The sequence below is a fragment of the Tachypleus tridentatus genome, chromosome 13 (genome assembly GCF_004210375.1).
Source record: "Tachypleus tridentatus isolate NWPU-2018 chromosome 13, ASM421037v1, whole genome shotgun sequence".
In the NCBI taxonomy this organism is placed as follows: domain Eukaryota; kingdom Metazoa; phylum Arthropoda; class Merostomata; order Xiphosura; family Limulidae; genus Tachypleus; species Tachypleus tridentatus.
The window spans coordinates 228613363-228632916 of NC_134837.1; the positions used below are offsets into that span (position 1 = coordinate 228613363).

At 33.1% G+C, this 19554-nt stretch overlaps 1 protein-coding gene across 2 annotated transcripts in view; it reads left to right on the plus strand.

Annotated features, from left to right (window-relative positions):
- The window catches only part of LOC143240507 (SAM and SH3 domain-containing protein 1-like), a 188298-nt gene that overhangs the window by 161574 nt on the left and 7170 nt on the right, over nt 1-19554 (plus strand). For both annotated transcript variants that reach the window (XM_076483039.1, XM_076483040.1), the window contains exons 10-15: nt 3665-3742; nt 6646-6777; nt 13761-13857; nt 14389-14543; nt 15404-15622; nt 16906-17056. In XM_076483039.1, coding sequence (XP_076339154.1) covers nt 3665-3742; nt 6646-6777; nt 13761-13857; nt 14389-14543; nt 15404-15622; nt 16906-17056 — 832 coding nt within the window. The remainder of the gene's footprint in view (nt 1-3664; nt 3743-6645; nt 6778-13760; nt 13858-14388; nt 14544-15403; nt 15623-16905; nt 17057-19554) is intronic.

The window sequence follows — 19554 nt, forward strand, 5'->3', positions numbered from 1 at the left end:
TTTTCAGCTTGTGTGGCGCGACACCTTTTATTGATCGACGTATTAATGTGTATGAAGCAGGGTTGAGAATTTCTTAACACCTCACAAAGCTCAGTATGAAACACAAGGATTTCATATTTTTAACAACTATTCATACTTTTATCGTTAAGTGAACAGTTAAATATTTCTAAATTATCGTTTCACAACATCTCTATAGTTTGAAAAGTGTTTCTGTGTGCATACTACCAATTTATTTTAAACATGAATTGCAGTTGAATGGCTTTCCAAAGTGGCCACATGGAGAATTACAAAAATCAATAATCATTTCACGTTTATCTAAGCAAGGTAGTAATTAAATAATCTATTATATTTCAGCCACTAACATAAATGCTCTAAACAAAATATATCTTAGTAATTTATCTTCTTAGGAGTCTCTATAACAGTTGCTGCTTCTCTTTATTTTTTTAACAAACAAGTAATTTCTTTCATCGTGTAATCTTTATCAGCGTAATGTATTTCAAAGTTTTTCACGTCTGAGGCCGGTTTTTGCTTTTTTGGAAAATCCTTCTCGGCTCTTTGTGATACAATGCTCCACCCCGACTTTCATGACCACACCCTCAAGTTGGCCACTATAAACAATGAAATATATTACGATGACTAACCGATGTAACATTACATACTGCGTGAGGTGAGGATTGCCCATGCGTGAAACAGAAAAAAAACATTTTAAGGTACATGGTTGTAAGTTGTCTTCATAATAAGCAAGAAATATTTGGTTTAAGTTTCATAACATTTTTTTACATTAATAAATTTTCTTGGGAAAGGTTTCAGACAGGTTAGGTTAAATTCTTTTTTTGATTTGTTTAAACTATAAACAAATTTTCGTAAAGTACCGGAATATTTTTGTAAAAAGCACAATCTATTTAAATTAATATGTATTTAGAATTAAATGGAGTAAAGCCCTTGTTACAGACCCCTTCAGTATTAATTTCAATGCAAAATTCTTAAAGTTTTAATCTGAACATTTATTTCTTTACCTCCTGGATTAGTGTAATGAAAATATTTACCGGAGAGTTGAGTAATGTTTGTTTGTTTTTTCCAAATACAAAACGTCTGTAAAGTTCCATTGTGTCCTCATGCACATACAATAAGCCCCCAACATTTCTTTAGGAAACAAGCTTTATTCTAACATCACAGTCTATTTCTCAAAAATAATAAACTGACTACAACTCTTCCATAAAAACAAGGCCATAGGGTAAGGCGGGAGGGGCGGTTGCCCAGGGCGCAGTTGCCCAGGGCGCAGTTGCCCAGGGCGCAGTTCGAGTGCTAAGCTTCTTTTTCAATAATTTATGCAGAACAATACAGACGGGAAGGTAAGTAGAAACTCTTACCCTTTGAACCTATCGTCCGAATTAAGCAAGATAACTTACTCTATTCAGGCCCGGCATGGCCAAGCGTGTTTAGGCGTGCGACTCGTAATCTGAGGGTCGCGGGTTCGCATCCCTGTCGCGCCAAACATGCTCGCCCTCCAAGCCGTGGGGGCGTTATAATGTTACGGTCAATCCCACTATTCGTTGGTAAAAGAGTAGCCCAAGAGTTGGCGGTGGGTGGTGATGACTAGCTGCCTTCCCTCTAGTCTTACACTGTTAAATTAGGGACGGCTAGCACAGATAGCCCTCGAGTAGCTTTGTGCGAAATTCCAAAACAAACAAACAAACCTCATAGAACCTCTGCAAACATGATTTGGGGAGAAGCGCAGTTCCTGAAACTCACCCAAGGCGCAAAAATGACTAGCTACGGCTCTGCATAGAAACTACGTAATTATTATCTTAGTTCATTATCAAAATCGAATAACCATTAGCTGTATCATAAAGATTTCACATATATATAAATTACGTCAACGCTTATAGAAGGTCACATTTAACGTCGTATTTTATTGTTCAAATTGACTCTCGTCAGTCTTTCACGTCTGACATCACACCTCGATGTTCAAAGACTCTCATAAACAACCGACTCTCCTGTGTGTTGAAATTTAATATTTAACATTTGAGCCCGTTACACAGTTCTTATAAACAACCGACTGAAATAATAATTAGTGATATAAACAAGCCACTCCCTTAGGTCCGGCATGGCCAAGCGTGTTAAAGCGTTCGACTCATAATCCGAGGGTCGCGGGTTCGAATCCCGGTCTCACCAAAGATGCTCGCCCTTTCAGCAGTGGTGGCGTTATAATGTTACGGTCAATCCCACTATTCGTTGGTAAAAGAGTAGCCCGAGAGTTAGCGGTGGGTGGTGATGACTAGCTGCCTTCCCTCTAGTCTTACACTGCTAAATTAGGGACGGCTTGCGCAGATAGCCATCGAGTAGCTTTGCGCGAAATTCAAAACAAAACAAACCGACTGCCTTATAAAAATCGTTTATCATTTTGCATATTCCATTAATGAAATCCAGTAAATTGGCGCCTCTCTAATGAAACGCTTAGTACTGATCCGTTGTAACTCTGGATTTTATGTTCGAATCTGTGTGATACAACAAAATATTTCCTGTAATTTAAACTGTGTGTGCATACCAAGAGTGATAGTCAGCCTCTTAGCTTAGATGATGGGCAGTAGGGTGTTACTGACCGACTACTTTCTCCTTGGTCACTAGTTTGACATTAGGGACAAAAACAGATAACGTTAATGGCTTTTCCATAAATACAAAAAACAATTATTCAACATTCAAATTCGAAAAACTCTTAATTCATTTTACAATGGAAAAATTCCACAAATACATTCACAGCCCATTACTTAAGCTTCGCCTCCTAGCATTCATGTAAATATTTAGTTTTTTCTCGTAAAAGCTTAACATTTCATGTTATAATACAACTTTTTGATATACTTACAATTCAGCTTCCTGTCAGGCATTTCATATTCATTTAGTTAAAAAGGTGGACATTTTTTCTTACATTTATGAGACTTTGCACCAATCTTAACTTACAGCATACAAATACGTAGTTGGCATTGAACTTATACTTGACCTTGTATCTCAGAACATCTGGTAAGGGTATTAGCACTTATTGATAAGGTGAGAACAACGTTTTGACCTTTCTAGGTCATCTTCAGACCTCATTCTTGCGCTAATCACACATTTACTCCTTTTGATACATCTGAACCTTCCTATGGATGGCATGCTGCAGAATTCCTTTAGGCTTCAACTAATAAATTCTGTAGTTGCTTCGTTTTGGAAAACTTAGACACTATTTTCTTTACTTATATTAATGTCAATGACGAGATATGAACTAATTCCAATAAATATATATTGGTTGATCCTCTCAGCCTCAGCCAGATTTTCGTTTGATTATAGGTATTGTTTTATTGTGAAACTTGTGTTCTTCTCTTCATCTAAGTCAGGATTCAAACTAACCCTACAGTTTGTTGACTGCCATGGCTCTTGTGATAGTACTTGTTGTTCTTACTTGTCAGGAATAAGCACGTGAAAATAGCCCATTGTATGTTCAAGAAAACGTTGTTTTAAAGTGGAAGGTGAAATGATCTACTGTCTCCTGTTTTTAGAATACATTCACACTTACAATAAAATTTGAGAATATAAGGAACTGATGCTATCAGTCCCCTGATTTAAATTTTTATACATATTTTAGCTGTTCATTGTGTATTATAAATGAATAATAACTACTTTTTTCTAGAACCGAACCAGTTACAGTACTAGTGAAGAAGGGCAGTCTCAGTCTTCTGATTATGAGGAAACTGAGGAAAGTGAAAAGGTAAGTTCCAGAAAGAAAAACTGTCAGTATTCACCAAAGTGAAATGTTGTTAAGGAACAGAAGAATAATATTTGAATTTGAAACCTAATGAATATTCATATTAGAATTGTATTTAATGCGAAATATAATTCTTGAGAGATTCATACGTTTGTTTGTTGTTGTTGTAAAGCTACACAATGAGCTGTGTGTGCTCTGACCTCCACATGTATCAAAACCCAGTTTTTAATGGTATAAGCCATCAGATTTACAGCTGAACTACTGTGGGTCAGAGAAAAATATCAATATCATGTGAATATGTCATATATGGGTGGGGGATTGCAATAATTTTTTTGAGGATATGCTAAGAGCACCTATCCTCTGGAGAGAAGTTGTATAAATTTGTAATAAATAAAATGTTATTTTAGGACATGAAAAGTTGCTTCCCTTATATATATAATAGTAAAAAAAATGTTAAAATGCCCATAAAACTGCAAAACACAAAGTGTAAAGTGAAAACTTGTTTGTGTCTCCCTAAGGACCCAACAAATCTTCATATTAAGATGGTGAAGATCCATCATGAGGGGATGAAGTAGTGCTAAAAAACACTCATAAAAACTGCAAAATGAAAATTGAAAATTTGTATTTATCTCCACATGGATTCAATGAATCTTCCTACCAATTCCAGTGAAGATTCATCCACACCCAACAAAGTAGTTACATGGACATACAAAAGATAGTACTATCTTATTTATATAGATTTAATATTTAGGTATGTTACATTTTCTTATTAATCCTGACATTACAGTTTCTCATCTTGTTACAACAAATAAGCAAAATATAACATTAAGCCTATCAAACATGTAAAAATAATTTTAAGTATATCTCAGTTGATATATTTTATAATTACATTTAATTGATTTCCAGTTATAAAGTTTTCAGTTTTCAATTAGGCCCGGCATGGCTAGGCAGTTAAGGCACTTGACTAGTAATCTGAGGGTCATGGGTTTGATCCCCCTTTCACCAAACATGTTTGCCCTTTCAACTATGGGGGTACTATAATTTTATGATCAATCTTACTATTCGTTGGTAAAAGAGTAGCCCAAGAATTAACAGTGGGTGGTGATGATTAGCTGCCTTCCCTCTAGTCTTACACTGCTAAATTAGGGATGGCTAGCACAGATAGCTCTCGTGTACCTTTGCGCACAATTTCAAACAAGTCAAACCAAGTTTTTAATTAGTTGGTTCATTGCAACTGAATTTTATTTAAGTGGCTGATCTGTTGAAATTAGAAGAATAACATTTTTTGAGAGTTTTAATATAAATACACAAAGCATTATTTAAAAATTAACAAACTTAATGATCTAATGAAATATGTTAAATTTAATATGGGATATATGATTGCAAAAGTGCTATTCCATAATTTTTAAGTCAATTTTGGAAATATCCAGTTCACCATCATCACAGTTAATCATGTGGTAGTAAAATATACAACCTCCAACAGAAAAGTCAACAGTTTCCAAACACTGCAGGCTCCTGATTTGTAAACCATAAATTGACCACTGATAGCAAAGGAAAAGCAAATAAACACAAATGAAATTAGAAAACATGCCCTTTATTCACAATAATTTTTCCTACTAACCAGCATATGGGCTTTCATTGACTGTTACTAGTTGTTTGGAGTGAGAGACCTACTATATTGCTGTATAAAACAAAAACAGAAAACTATTTTGATATATCACAACAGTTCGTTCTTTTGTGTTAAATGATCTCAAGCTGCATATGCCATAGTCTATTTCAAATAACATATATAGGAGATTAAAATCTTAACTCATATCAATTTGTATATTTGTGAGCTGCATACATCACCAACTATTCAAATTAACTCATACTATGAAAAAAAAACAACATACACTCATACCAATTTGTACAAGTATCAGTATCACCCTTTGATAGGGACTTGACCACCACCTCTCTTCCTCACAGGGAGTGGATTGGCACATACTTGGGATCAAAGTATTATAACAACTTGCCCTTTATTTACAATAACTGTGTTTATAGACATTTTTCCTACTAGCCAGCATATGGGTTTCCATTTACTGTTACTAGTTGTTTGGAGTGAGAGACCTGCTATATTGCTGTGCAGAACATAAATTGAAAACTATTTTGATATATCACATTTTCAACTCGGCAAGTGGGTTCATTTGTGTTAAATGATCTCAAGCTGCTTAGTTGTAACCAAACTCAGATCTTTATTTCTAATTATCTTTGATACAGAAAATAAATGAATATCAAAACTACTAGCCATTTCTGTATGCGGCCATTATGTAAGAAATAGGATTAGCACAATTTTTTTACCTTTCATCTGGTTAATGAAAATATTGTAAGTACACAAAAAAAAACCTGCATACAAATTTAGAAAAATAAAGATACAGAATAAAGGTATATTCTATTTTAAAAGTTTATAAACTTTTTTGTACAAAGCCCACCAGGAATTTTTTTTATCCAAAAGAATCACAGTGGGATCTGTGCACCATACTATCACTTTCTTTACATAATTATGCAACCTTTCCATGGACTACAAAGAGAGTCTGTTGACCACAGATTAAGAACTGTTGTTCTGATTATTTGGAAGAGTGAAATTAATAGATGTTTCAGCTATGACAATAGTAACACTCATTTGATGTGAAATGCTCTTAAAATAAAACAAAATTGCTACTTAAGTTGAATAGTTGATATAAAGTTTGATTAGTTCTCAATAAATGTATTTTTTCAACCAAACTGACTTCCAGAAATACACATGTATATAACAAAAAAATGTAACATAGTGTATTTGTATTAGTGAGTAAAGTATGTCTGTGAGAACAGAGTTTAATTTGAATATAACCATCAAACTTGATACAATTAAATAAAAAATTATGTTATAGAAAATGGAAAGTGGGCTATCACGTGACCATATTGGACGTTCATCATTAGCTGGGCGTGTTCGTGAACTCCATCGTGACGTAAGGAGAAGGTTTTCTCGGTTGAAGAGTTCACGTGGCATGACGGATACTGAGGTAAGAGCAGCTGTATGTTTATAGTCTTTCACTATGGGGATGTACATTACAAAAGTTTTCCTGTCAACTGAGTTCAAAAGGAAGGAATTCATTCACAAAGGTAAACAAAAAATCCCTTTAAAAATTATTGTAGCAACTTTTATTGAAACTTTAAAAAAACTACATTTGATACATTTACTTGCATCCATCTTTTCACTAGATACTTTATGTTTACTTTATTTATCTTTTATTTTTGTACAGCAGTATTACTTAACCAGTGCTATAATACCAATATTACCAAACAAAAAGCCTATATATTGTGCAGGTATACCAGATATTCTGATTACTAGAAAAAAATACAGAAATCATGAAAGTATACATAATGGCCACTTTATGTTTAGGACACAGATTAATTCTTATTTTAAAGTGTAAAGAGGAACACTTGAAATATACTGTGTGGGTTAGTTTTCAATATACAGAAGAAAACCTGGAATAGTAGTCTGCTTACCAATTTCCATTTTAAAGTATAGATAAGGACACCGTAGGTAGTGGTTGTAGGTTAGTTTCACCTTTAGAAACCAAACAAGCACATCTGGTCAGAATATAATCATCACAATACTTACTCCTTCAAAATACACATAAGAACTTCTAGATGTCTAATCTCTTGGTCTTTTTTGTAACCAAACTGTAAAAAGGAACAATTGAAGGTTTAGTATAAATTTAATTTATCTTTAAAATATATTTTGGAATAAATGAAATCAGGCTGGCTCAATAGTTTTCACTTTAAAATATGCTAAGGTTAATATGTTATTTCCTGTTTTATAACGTAAACAGAAACATCTGAAGGTATGATTTATATGCTAATTCACATTTAAAACATATGTTATGTTACCTTGAAGTTTAGATAGTATCACATTAGAGTATCTAACATGGATAACAAAAGATAGTTTGGTCCTCCTAAGCTGTCCTTACACATCCACCTGTACGTCAAGTCTTTTTCCATCAGTCACTCTGTTGAGTAGATTCCCATATGTTTTAAAATAAGATCCAAATTATGAAAACCTATTATCTTGCAATTAAAAGTAGGGTTGGCATGATCAGGGAGAACAGAATATACTTTTGCAAAAAAATGAAAGGTACTTGGGGTGTAATTATGCAGAATTCTTCTGATAGCAGAAGAAAAGTAATGGGGAATAGACAACACAGTGGTTGTTTACACAGGGTGACAAAACATATTATGCCAGCCCTGATTAAAAGTTATTTGCTAAATATATGCCAAACTTACTGATTGAACCAAATCTTTTTGGAATACCTGAACATCTGTACTACAGCTAGAGATAACTCAGATCATCAGCAAACTTTACTAATTTAATAATAATGCCCACATCAGTACTATTAATGTTGAGATGAAAACGTTAAGACCCACACACTAATTCCTGAAACACCCCACTAGTTAAAAAAACAAACTTAGTTTGACTTAACTCCATTTAACCACTCAACAATTTAGTTAAATAATCTTTCTGCAGCTACTACTTATGTAATTTTCTCTGTTGCACCTGATCATAAGCTTATTGAAAATCTTATTGTACTAAATCACACTATTTTCTTCATCTAGATAACAAATAACATGCAAGAAAAAGATTAATAATGCACAATTTCCTTTTGATGAATCCAAGTTGGATTTCATTTTTGGTATCATATTTCAATAAATTATTTCATGACACTTCTTTTATCAAATGCTTTAGAATTTTTACTCTAGAAGTAAGACTAAATGGCCTATAAACTCCAGGGTGTAAATATTGTCATCTTCTTTAACATTAGAAAATTTCCAATCCTCAGGCATCTACTTTTTGTATATTTACCCATCAGAATTTTTCCAATCTAACTGTTAATTTAAACTTATGGCATTTATTCCTACTTTTCTGCTCTATACCTTTAGTGAGACAATAATGTTTGACCTTCTGTGTTACCATTTTCCTGTGTTTAGAAACATGCCTGCTCCTTTCAACTCAGAAGAACATATAGGGATAAATTCCAATGTGGTACTTGCCTCTCTCATAAGAATAGCTATTCTCATTTAGTGCTGCCCTCTAACAGCAAACATTTTTATTAACGCATGCCACATGCCTTAGGCCCTCTCTGTTGGAATTTTCCAATTTCCTCTCATACAAATCATCATGCCTCACTTGTTAACCAATAGAAGCATGACATATGTGATACACATGGCTCCCTCTATACTTCTCTACATACCCTTCATTTCTCCTTTGGTAGTGTTCGAATGTAGACATCTTTCTTTTGTTCCAATTTGGACTTGAAGTGATTTCTCTTCTACTTTACTTTGTTTAATTTCACGTTCTTTTGAAAGCATTTTTTTATCTGTGTTTTGCCATTAAATCTTTCACCTGTTTGAAAGAAATTCAAGCATGCATTACAAACTTCACGTTAAAACTTCAAGTTTATCTGTTTTGTCTGTAACTAAATTTCAGCCCTTGGGTACTGGCGATCCATAAGGTGATTTATCTCACTTTGTTTGCCAGGAGTTTGAGCATACTGTGGAAATCCTTTATTTTTTACCTTTACCTTTTGTATCTCGCATAGTTAACAAGGTTCTCAACAGCTTTTCTCTCCCTCCCTCACCTGATGTATGATGTGCCCTTCCACACTTTGCCTCTGGATTCTGTTTGGCCTTCATTAGTTTCTGGGAACTGTATTTCTCAGGTATGTGATGTTTTGTCAATTGATCTTTAATTTTATGACCCTCACCCTTCCCTTTTTTTGTTAGTTATGCCTTATTCCCTTTATGAAAAATACAACTGTGGTTTCTTTGTTGATTAGACATTTTAGGTCATTATGCTTCATTTCATGTACTCTCTATATGATTCCCACATACTGCCCTGTTTTTGCAACAGCACATCTTTATCAGGTTTACAGAGCTCTTGGTGTCTAGGGTCTATTCATTTAAACAATTTTTTACTATTTCTTTTCCCAGTCTCCTCTCTCTTTGAGGCTGACATGGTGCCTTTCATCTTTGTTGATTGGCAAGTCCCTTTTCTTTATAACGTTTTTGCCCTGAAATTGCTCTTTTCCTTTTCTAAAGATGACTGGATCCTCACTATTCTAAGTGAGTGTTGGTCTGTCCTAATAGTTAGCTGCTTATTGATGATACTGAGGTGGGCTGTTTTTTCACTCAAGTGAAATCCTTCCATTCATACTTCCAAATTCTTCATCTTTTACAATTTTTTAGTTACCCTTACAAGTCAGACACAGCCTTCTCTTTGTTTTCTTCTCTGGTACAAGCTATCTGAATTACCCTATCTGCTCCCTTTCTTTCTTTTCTTTAGATTCTGTTGCTTTTGAGGACAGTCTTTGACTCCTTTCCTACCCCCTTGGCTGAGCTCATCTGAGATCTCTTTAATGGGTTCTCCATGGCTGATTGAACCTTACTTGAGTTTCTTTGGATTCTTCCATTATCCTTCATTACTACAATATTGACTATCTCTTTTGGTGATTTGGTCCAGGTTCATACTTTTGTGGCAATCATGCTCCCTACCCTTCAGATATATTTTCTTCTTTTTTGCAGGTGGGTCCCTTCAGGACTGGTGTGCATGTGTTGACCATAACTTGGCTTTGGAATGTTGGTCTGAGTTTGTGCATTCTCTTGTTGTCCACCATTTTAGAGCTCCTTGCTATTTGATAGCCTGTCTTTAAGGGTTGATTGGTCAATTTTTAATCCAACCACTTAACAGTTGTTGCTCAAATTTCCATGGATACACCCAGTTGAGACTTCCTTGTTTTTCACTTATATCTTTTGGTCCCATAATGTCAGGTTAGTTGAATGTCGTGTAATGTACTGGGTGCCTTCAGACTTTTGGCGGGTCATTCTTCAGCTGTAATAGGTTTACGCGATGGAGTGGTTCCTTGATTCCTTGATTTTCCTGACTTAGCATTCAGTAGTTTGCCCCACATATTAATATATTTACTTTCTCCTTTCAACAGTTAGTTTGGTCTGGTCTCCTGTTCCACATCTTCAGGTCTTGGTTATGGCTGCATTCACCTGGATTTAGTTTAACACATTCCTTTTTTATTTACCCTCCTCTCTGATTACTTTGTCCATTTGACTCCCTTGTCAACACTCCATTGTTGGTCCTTCAAATTTCTCCTTCCTGGTCCACTTATCCATGGTTTTCTTTACTCCAGTTTCAGTTATTCCTCCCCTTCTTCCTTGTTTGACTGCTGTTCCCAATTCTACATCCTAACCTTCCTATCCTTCAACTTTGTGCCTGAGTGCTTTCCAGACCCTGGCTGTGTGGTGTGGTTCTGACATTGGGTGTCATTTCCTTTTCCTTATTCCCTTCACTCTTTGTTACCAAATCTTTCCTTTCCTTGTTCTTACCCTTCATTTCATTCTTTTTGGATGCATTGGCCACCCCTGTGTTCCAGTGCTTCCAGATTGGATATCCATGTTGCACTCCATTCCATTACTTTATCTCTGTTTGCTACTCTTGCCATGTGTTCCTTATTTTCCTCTTCCCTGCAAGGAGATTCCCCCAACCCATTTTAACCTGTGAACAATGTTACTCTAATATATTTGCTGTTCCATCTCTTGCACACCATACCACAATTCATGTCCTCTCCCTGTCTCTAGTTCATTCATTAATTCCTTTGTTCTCAGCAACCCTTGAGGTTAACTCCTTTTTTGTCTAATTTCCATTCTCCTCTTTTACTCTTGCTAAGAAAACTATGGACTTTTATTTCCTATGCATGGTCCTAATTGTTATATTGTCTGCTATTTCTTTTGGCGATTTCTGTCTTGACTCTTTCTTCCTGAGCAACCCTCTTCCTTCAGGAATCATTCTCCCTTTACCCTTCTCAATTGGTTTTCTCATTTCTTCTATTGGTTTATTCCTCATGTCTCCATTTCATTTTCTGTTTTTCTCACTTCCCATCCACCTCTTCACCTTTTCCCTAGCTCTCCTGTAGATCAGTTTTTGAAAGAGATTCTGCATTCAAACATATTTTCCACCAAGCCAACATTCATTTCTCATTTCTCCATTTCATTGCAGTTTCTTTATCTTCAGGATATCACCTACTGCCTGTGACTATACTTCATGTTTTAGTGTGGCCTGGACACTGAGTAAGTCTTTCTTAATGCTTTCTTTTCTTACAGGGGCCCTTCCTTTGCATTCACGTGTTTTATCACATTCTGTAGTGAATGTTGCTGCCTGACCAGGTATTCTTTAAATATTAAGTCTGTAAGGTATGTCATGTTGACTACTTGTTTTTGTCTATAACTCGGCACAGTCATTATAGAGACTGAATGTTCCACAATATGATTTGTAGGTGAATAACCTTATGGTATTTGCTTCATAAATATCTCCATCTGGACTATACAACCCATGGATGACATTGGTAAAGCAAATGGAGATAGCTGTCCATCCTTATTATGCCTTAAGTGAAGAACTTGGTATGGTTTGCTTTTCAAAGTAGGATTTTTTGGTCATTGTCTTGATGATGATTTTCTGGACTCCCTAATTAATTATTTTTCCTTTTCTTCAAGTGGCATATGGGAGTTCTTGCCACTTTCCAGTTCCAAGCCACTATGGTGGTAGATCATGGAGACTCCCTCCTGGATGGATTTCACATAGATGGCTATAACCATTCAGTTGAAAGTAGGGTGGTGGTGTTCTGCTGGTGTAAAAAAAGACAGTCTTCATTGGTATTGCATGTACGCATTAAGTGTTCTCATCCTACCCTTGTAGGATGTTGGTTTCCTGCAGAAGAGGTTTTGGGTTAGAGTGAACCAATCCATCTAAGTCCTAGCACAAATAGAAATATTCTGGAATTGGTGCATATCTTAATCCTCAACTCCTAAGTTTGAGTTGAAGTAAACATAGTCTTTATCCTATCTTCATAGGATGTCAGTTTCCCTATAGAAGAGGTATTGCATGCTGTATACCTGCTGGGAATGGTCCAATGCACTCTCACCCCATTACCTTTTGGATTTTCTGCCCTTGTTTTTCCTCAATAATATATAAAGATGAAGAGTATTTCTGGTTCAGAAGTGGTGTAGATCTCCCCATTTTTCTCATGGTTCTAGATATTCATCAGACACTATTGGGGATATATGTGTCCCCTTTACACTGGTCCCTCCTCCACTTGAATGTGGTATTTTAGCTATTCACATAAGAGAAGGTGAGTACTGTATCAAAATCTTATAATTTTCCTGTACTGAAAATGTTATTCTGATAGGTACTTACCTCATCCCACAATTCCCATCCTTCCTTCACAGTACTGCTGGTGCTTGCTCCTTCTGTCAAATTTTGAAGTAAGAATTATGTAGGCCACATGCATCATGTGAGCATGTCATGTTCCTGTTGATTAACAAGTGAAGTATGATGAATTGCATGAGAAATGTTGGAATCTTTCAATTCCAATAGGAAAAGAGTGTAAGGCTTGTGGTATTTGTTAGTATAAAAATTTGCAGTTAGAGGACAGCACCAAATGAAAATAGCTAATCTTTTGAGAGAAAGTAAGTACCTTTCAAATACATTCTCAGTATTGGAAAATTATAACTTTTACATGTTACTTATCTTAATAAAAACAAGTATACCATGGAAGTATGTTGTTTTTTTTGAGTTAGCATTTTTTGTTTTGGAAGGTGTAAAAAGTATCATAGTGCAATGTGCCTAAGAGATATCAGAGCAACTCTTTGTATATTTAACATTGTTTCTTTGCACCATGTCTTTCAGTTAATAGTTAGTGAACATAAAGGTATGTTGGCTGGTTAAATGTGCATGGTTAGTTCAGATGACTCCTCATGCCTACAATAACAGATTAAGTGTCAAGTCAGACCTTATGATCTATTAATCAGGAGACACTTTATATATAAGCTTTGCTCATTTCTCCTTTTACAAGAATTATAAGTGAGCCATGGTGTACTGGGTGGGGGCAGGTAATGAAAAGAACTTAAAGATAAGGTACTGACAAGATATGTTATTTGCTAGCAACTACGGGAGCCTGTTGACCAACAAGATGGAATTACTAGACCAGGAAGTTCATTAGAGAGTCTTCCTAGTGAAAATGGTTCCAGCTCTCGCTGTAGTAAGTTTTTTTTCAAATAATATACTTAATTATTAGACATGATAATATGTTTTATGGTGTAAACATATGTCTCAATTACACATCACAAGTTAACATCTGCAAGAAGTATGAACTTGACTACAGCAATTTTCAGAAAGATCAGTTGTAAGGTGTGTTGTAGAAATTATGTAAAAAATTTGATATTTGAACTAATGTTTTTCTTTATATCCTATATTAAACTCTTACCTAACTTTTAATTAAAAGTTAAACTAATAAAGGCTGAAATTTGAATACATATTCAAGATTTGAAACTAATTTATTTTTTGTAATTATCAATATGATAAATATGTTACACTTAGCTCCTGAGCATATTTAATTTGTTAGTCTATATGAGTATTTTATACTGCAATGCCAGAGAATTAAAATTTAGTAAAAAGCAGCTGATATTCCGATGATTACAAGTTTAAGAAATATTCATTGTCCATTAATACAAAACAAAAATTGAAGTGTAAAAACAGAATTTATTTAACTCATTTTTCTCCATTCATTTAGGTTTGCAAACACAGACGCCATCAAGCAGTAACCGTAGTTCTACCTCTGTTGGAGAAGATGAGGGAACTCCATACATTGGTCCTTTTTTGGGCCGAGCTCGTGCCTTAACTGATTACACACCTAGTCCATATGATAAAGATGCCCTTGCTTTTAAGGTAGGCTGTTGTTTTCATATTCTGTCTATTTTCAAAATTATAAATATTACAGATAATTAATTTGTCAGCTACTGTATCCATATCAGAGAAGTTTTGGATTTGACTTCAAGATTTTTAAACACTTGTGTAGTATGTTGCTGATACATAACTTTAAACACTCGGCCATAAAATCTTAAGTTCTACTAAAGAAATTTAACTTAGCTTCTTTAGTATTACTGAAATAATAAAACAACAAAATATGCTTTGAAAGGTAAATGATTTGAATAAGGACAACAATGTATAAGTACAGAAATTCTCATATATTTCACTCAATAAAAAAGCTTATAATTACGTTTTTCACAATTTTCATTGGGTTTACTGATCTAAACATAGGTTAGAAATTAAATTGATTATGGTGAGATTTTCAAAAACTCTAATGACAATAAGAATAATTTTAAAAAATTAAAAAGAACCTGTTAGCTACAAAAATGCATGAGCATGGACACCATATTCTCTACAGGAATAGCTTAGAGGTGATGTAAAGATGCTGGAACTTCAATTGAATATAAGAATTTTTAGAGTCAGTGGGACAAGTTCACAGCTCTTTATGACTACAGTTCTGCAGTAGTTTCTTAGTTTAAAAACTGGCTTCAAAGCAAAAAGACAGAAAAGGAGAAAGTAAAGGAAAAAGATTTATGGTAAATTATTACTTTTTTAGTGTTTCATTGTTTAGAAATATCTCAGCATACACTTTCATAATTTTTAAATAAAATTAATTTTGTGCATTTTGTTCTTTTTAAAAGATAAGTGATAATAATTGCTTTACATAGAACTTTGTTTCAAGATGAAGAGACTATACAATGTTTTACCTTTTTGTCCAGAAAGGGGATGTTATTGACATTATAGCAAAGCACAATACAGGGATATGGGTTGGTATGTTACATGGTCGTGTTGGCAGCTTTAAGTTCATTAATGTCGAAGAACTACGAAAGGAGGTTAGACACCGTCAACTTCGTTTCAAGAAGTGTACACAGTTGGCTCCACTAGCTGCTATGAAACCACAGACATTAGAAGACATTCTACAGATGGTTGGATTAGAGGTTAGGCATAAATATTTTAGCATTCTTAAAGAAAAACACTAACACTTAGAGTAAGAATCAGAACGTTTCTTTAGTTTATTTTTCAAATTTTTGTTCTATTCTAGTATTTTGAAGTTCAACAGGTTTAAAGTTGATTTTGTTAGTTTTTAAATTACGTTAAGAAAAATTTAGTATATTTAGATATTTTCTTAATTCAACCCAGTTGTATTTTCTACATTTTGCTGCTTTCTAAAACTGTGTCTTTATTGTTAAACTAATTAGTCATATTCACTATTCTCACAAATCAATCGAGACATCTGTTTTTTAAACTAGTTCTGCCACGTTCTCTGTTTCCCAGTCAATTCAGACATATTCTCAGTTTTCCTAAACAGCTCAACCATATTTTGTTCTCACAAGTTCAACAATAGTCTTTCTTGAATTATTTCAACTATGATCTCTGTTTATTTAAGTTTGTTCAAACATATTCTCTGTTTTATTAAATCATTTCAGACATATTCTTAGTTTTCTTCAATCATTTCCACTTTCATTTTTTTGCATTTCCTTAAGAAACATTTGCTGTCTTTTAGACTTTTATAATGGCAGCTTGATTGAAAAACCAAATAATCAAAAATGATGTCATTATTAAAGTTGATTGTTAACATTTGATGATAAAAACTTGAATAAAACTTTTCTTTGAAGGTCATTCACCCCTCCAAGTTTCTAGCCAGTTTTTACCTGTAATTTTCATTCAACTTATCTTGTCAGTTTTGTTTCTGAATTTTTTAAAGAAATTCATATGATGTAACCATATTCATAATTGTTGCTATTGCTCCTTTTTCATTAAATAATTACTTTCCAAATTTGTATGTTTTCTCAAAAATATATCATTTTTCCTGTGTTTATAGTCCTGTATAAGCCCACATATTTCCTTTTCAAATTAAATAAAATCTGCTCAAAATATTAATCCAATCTTGTGTTAATATTCAAGATAAAATAGGATAGTACATATTATTTTAAAAGAATGGAGATTGGATCTAGGACTACATCTTTCTTTACTATAAATTATGTAAACTTGTCATTTGTGAAATTTAACTTTTCTGTCTAAAATCGGTTTTCTCATTATAAGAAACTTTTTTAATCGTATAGAAATGAAACATATATTTATGTTACAACATAATGTAAACATTACAGCTAAAGAATTTTTCCCTTGAAAATAAAACCAAGCAATTTTTGTGATGAGTTGTATAAACATGTTACATTTCATAAAACAGATTTAATTTATTAGTATTTGCTTTTTCTCATAGCAATATACCCATATTTTGGTTCTAAATGGCTACAAACACCTAGACTCATTCAAGGACATTGAGATAGAAGATTTGGAGGGGTTAGGTATTTTGGAACCTGATCATCAACAACAGTTGCTAAGAGCTGCAGATATGTTACTGGAGTGTGAAGGTTAGTTTGCTTGTGCAAATGTTGTTAGATTTAATCACGTTAACTTTCTAGTTTAAAACACAGTATAGATATAGCTAATATTTTATCATCAATACTGATAAAGACTATTTTTGTAGGCATCAGTTTTGCTTTTACAGACATAAATTAACATTGTAGATGATATATGATTACAGCTGTTAAGTTTACATTATAGATACAAATAAGGGTATACTTGTAAAAAACTTTCATTATGTACTATTATTCTGTGCGGTATTCTCCGATATGCACTGGTAACTTTAAAAGAATTGATAGTAATTGCAATATAAATAGGTATTCCACAAAATTGTTTGCAAAGTTAAAGCTGAATATCTGACTTAACTGAGTTGAGGAAATGAAACTAAAACAATATAAAACAAAGTAAAAAGTAATATAAGTCTAACCTAATAAGTTCAAAAAGACAAGGGACATCACTAATTTCAAACTGTCAGAATATCTTACAAGGAAGAACTCTGGATGGAGACAAAGAATTAATCACACTATATTGAAATCAAAATAGGATTCTCTGTCTGAAAATTAATACATTACCCATGTTGGTTATTCTATAAGTGAAAATAGAGAAGACATAACTTTCAAGCATTTTAAAACTTGTACACATTTGTATCACTACAGAACATTGACTGTATCAAATTGATCTTCAGTAATACTCATTGAGGCAGCTTAAAATAACAAAAGTTGGATACATGCTTCTTGATCATGTGTAACTTACACAAGAAATAGTGTGTCAACTGTCCAGCAATAATTTTTTTATGCTAAAGTCCACAGGCTTTCCAAATACATTTATAACTGAAAAGTTTTGAAAATTTTCATAAACTAAAAACTGTTTAACACATTATATTTCCTCCTAAAACTAATGAAATATAAAAATGAAAAAACGTGTTCCTTTAGTACCTTACTTTTTATCTAAATATTTACATCACTCAACAGCTACACAAGACAAAAAATCGCAACACTTGGTAAAACCAAAGTTATAAAACATTGTTACAGTTCATGAAATTCAGTCTTAAATTCTCAATTTCTTACTAATTCTTCACAAAATATTCTGACTTCCTAGTAAGGTTTAATGAGTGTACCCCAAAAATATGTTATGTTTGTTGAATCCATTTTTATCAATTCAAGATGTGAATTTTTTCAAAGGAAGACAATTCCAAATATGCATGTGCATATGTGTATAAAATTAAACAAATTTATTTAATTTAAAACAACAGTTTTTGATTATATCACTCTTGGAATATATATGGTCTTTATATTAATAAGATTTACATAGTATTTAAAAATAGGCCAAGAAGCTAGAGCCACATTTAGGAAATTAAAATAAAGACGATGCTTGGACAAAGAAACAACACAACTGTGGTTTTATAAAAAAATATATAAATGCATATTTTATGACAAAACAAAATAAGAAAAAAATGTTTAATTTTAATATCCCCATTTAGCCATTTAGATTATTTATTTGTTATTTTAGTCAATCCATAGGACTTCTAGCTGATCAAGACTGAATAAGTGAGGCAAATTTCATACCTTGATCAAATTACAACACATCATAATATAAAGTTGTACAATACACAAAATACAAAAATTTATTCTTTGACGATGATTAACAGCATTAAAAATGAAAATCAAAATAAGAAATTAGAGTCATAATACAGGGTGTCTGACAATGAATATACCTAAAATAAAGTTAAATAACTGTTTGAGATAACAAAAATTGAATATAAATACAAGTAGTAAAATTGTAAGTTTTATTTTGTGGTATTAATTTTTATTTTGTTCTTGTTTCTTTGTTGATTGAACTATTACTTGAAATTTGTGTCTACACATGCTACAAGAGTTCTTTATTCCACAACTTCAAGAATCTCTTGGCTTATTAGAAAGAGTTATCTTTCAACAGTATGAAATATCACCCAACTTTACTCAAATTGTTAATTTTTTAAACCACATTTTACCATAACTTTGGATTGGTAGGGAAGAAGGTTTCAAATGACCCACTGATTTGCCCAATTTAATTGCTTTAGATTTTCATCTTTGGGGCTTTTTTTGAGAACAGAAGTCTGCCATAACAAACTAAAAGACCTTGAAAAACTAAAGCATTGGATTCATTATGCTATCTTATCCATTCCTGCTGTTGTACTGCAAACATTTTCTCAGAATATGAACACAGAATTAGATTAATTATAGTGAATTATGAAAAACACATAGAAGTTATTAACTATTAAAACTAAAACTAAAGAGCCTACTATTTGTCTTTATATTCGATTTCTGTATAACATTGAACTAACTTTTGACTATGGATGGAATGGTACATAAACATTACAACTTAAAGGTACTTTTTTAATATATTCAAAATTAGCATGTAAGAATAAACTTGGTAACATGGATAATCAGTATTTTAAAGAGATAATGCTTAAGTACTTTATTGTAGGTATAGTTTTTATAAGACTCCCATATGAGGTACTGATCTC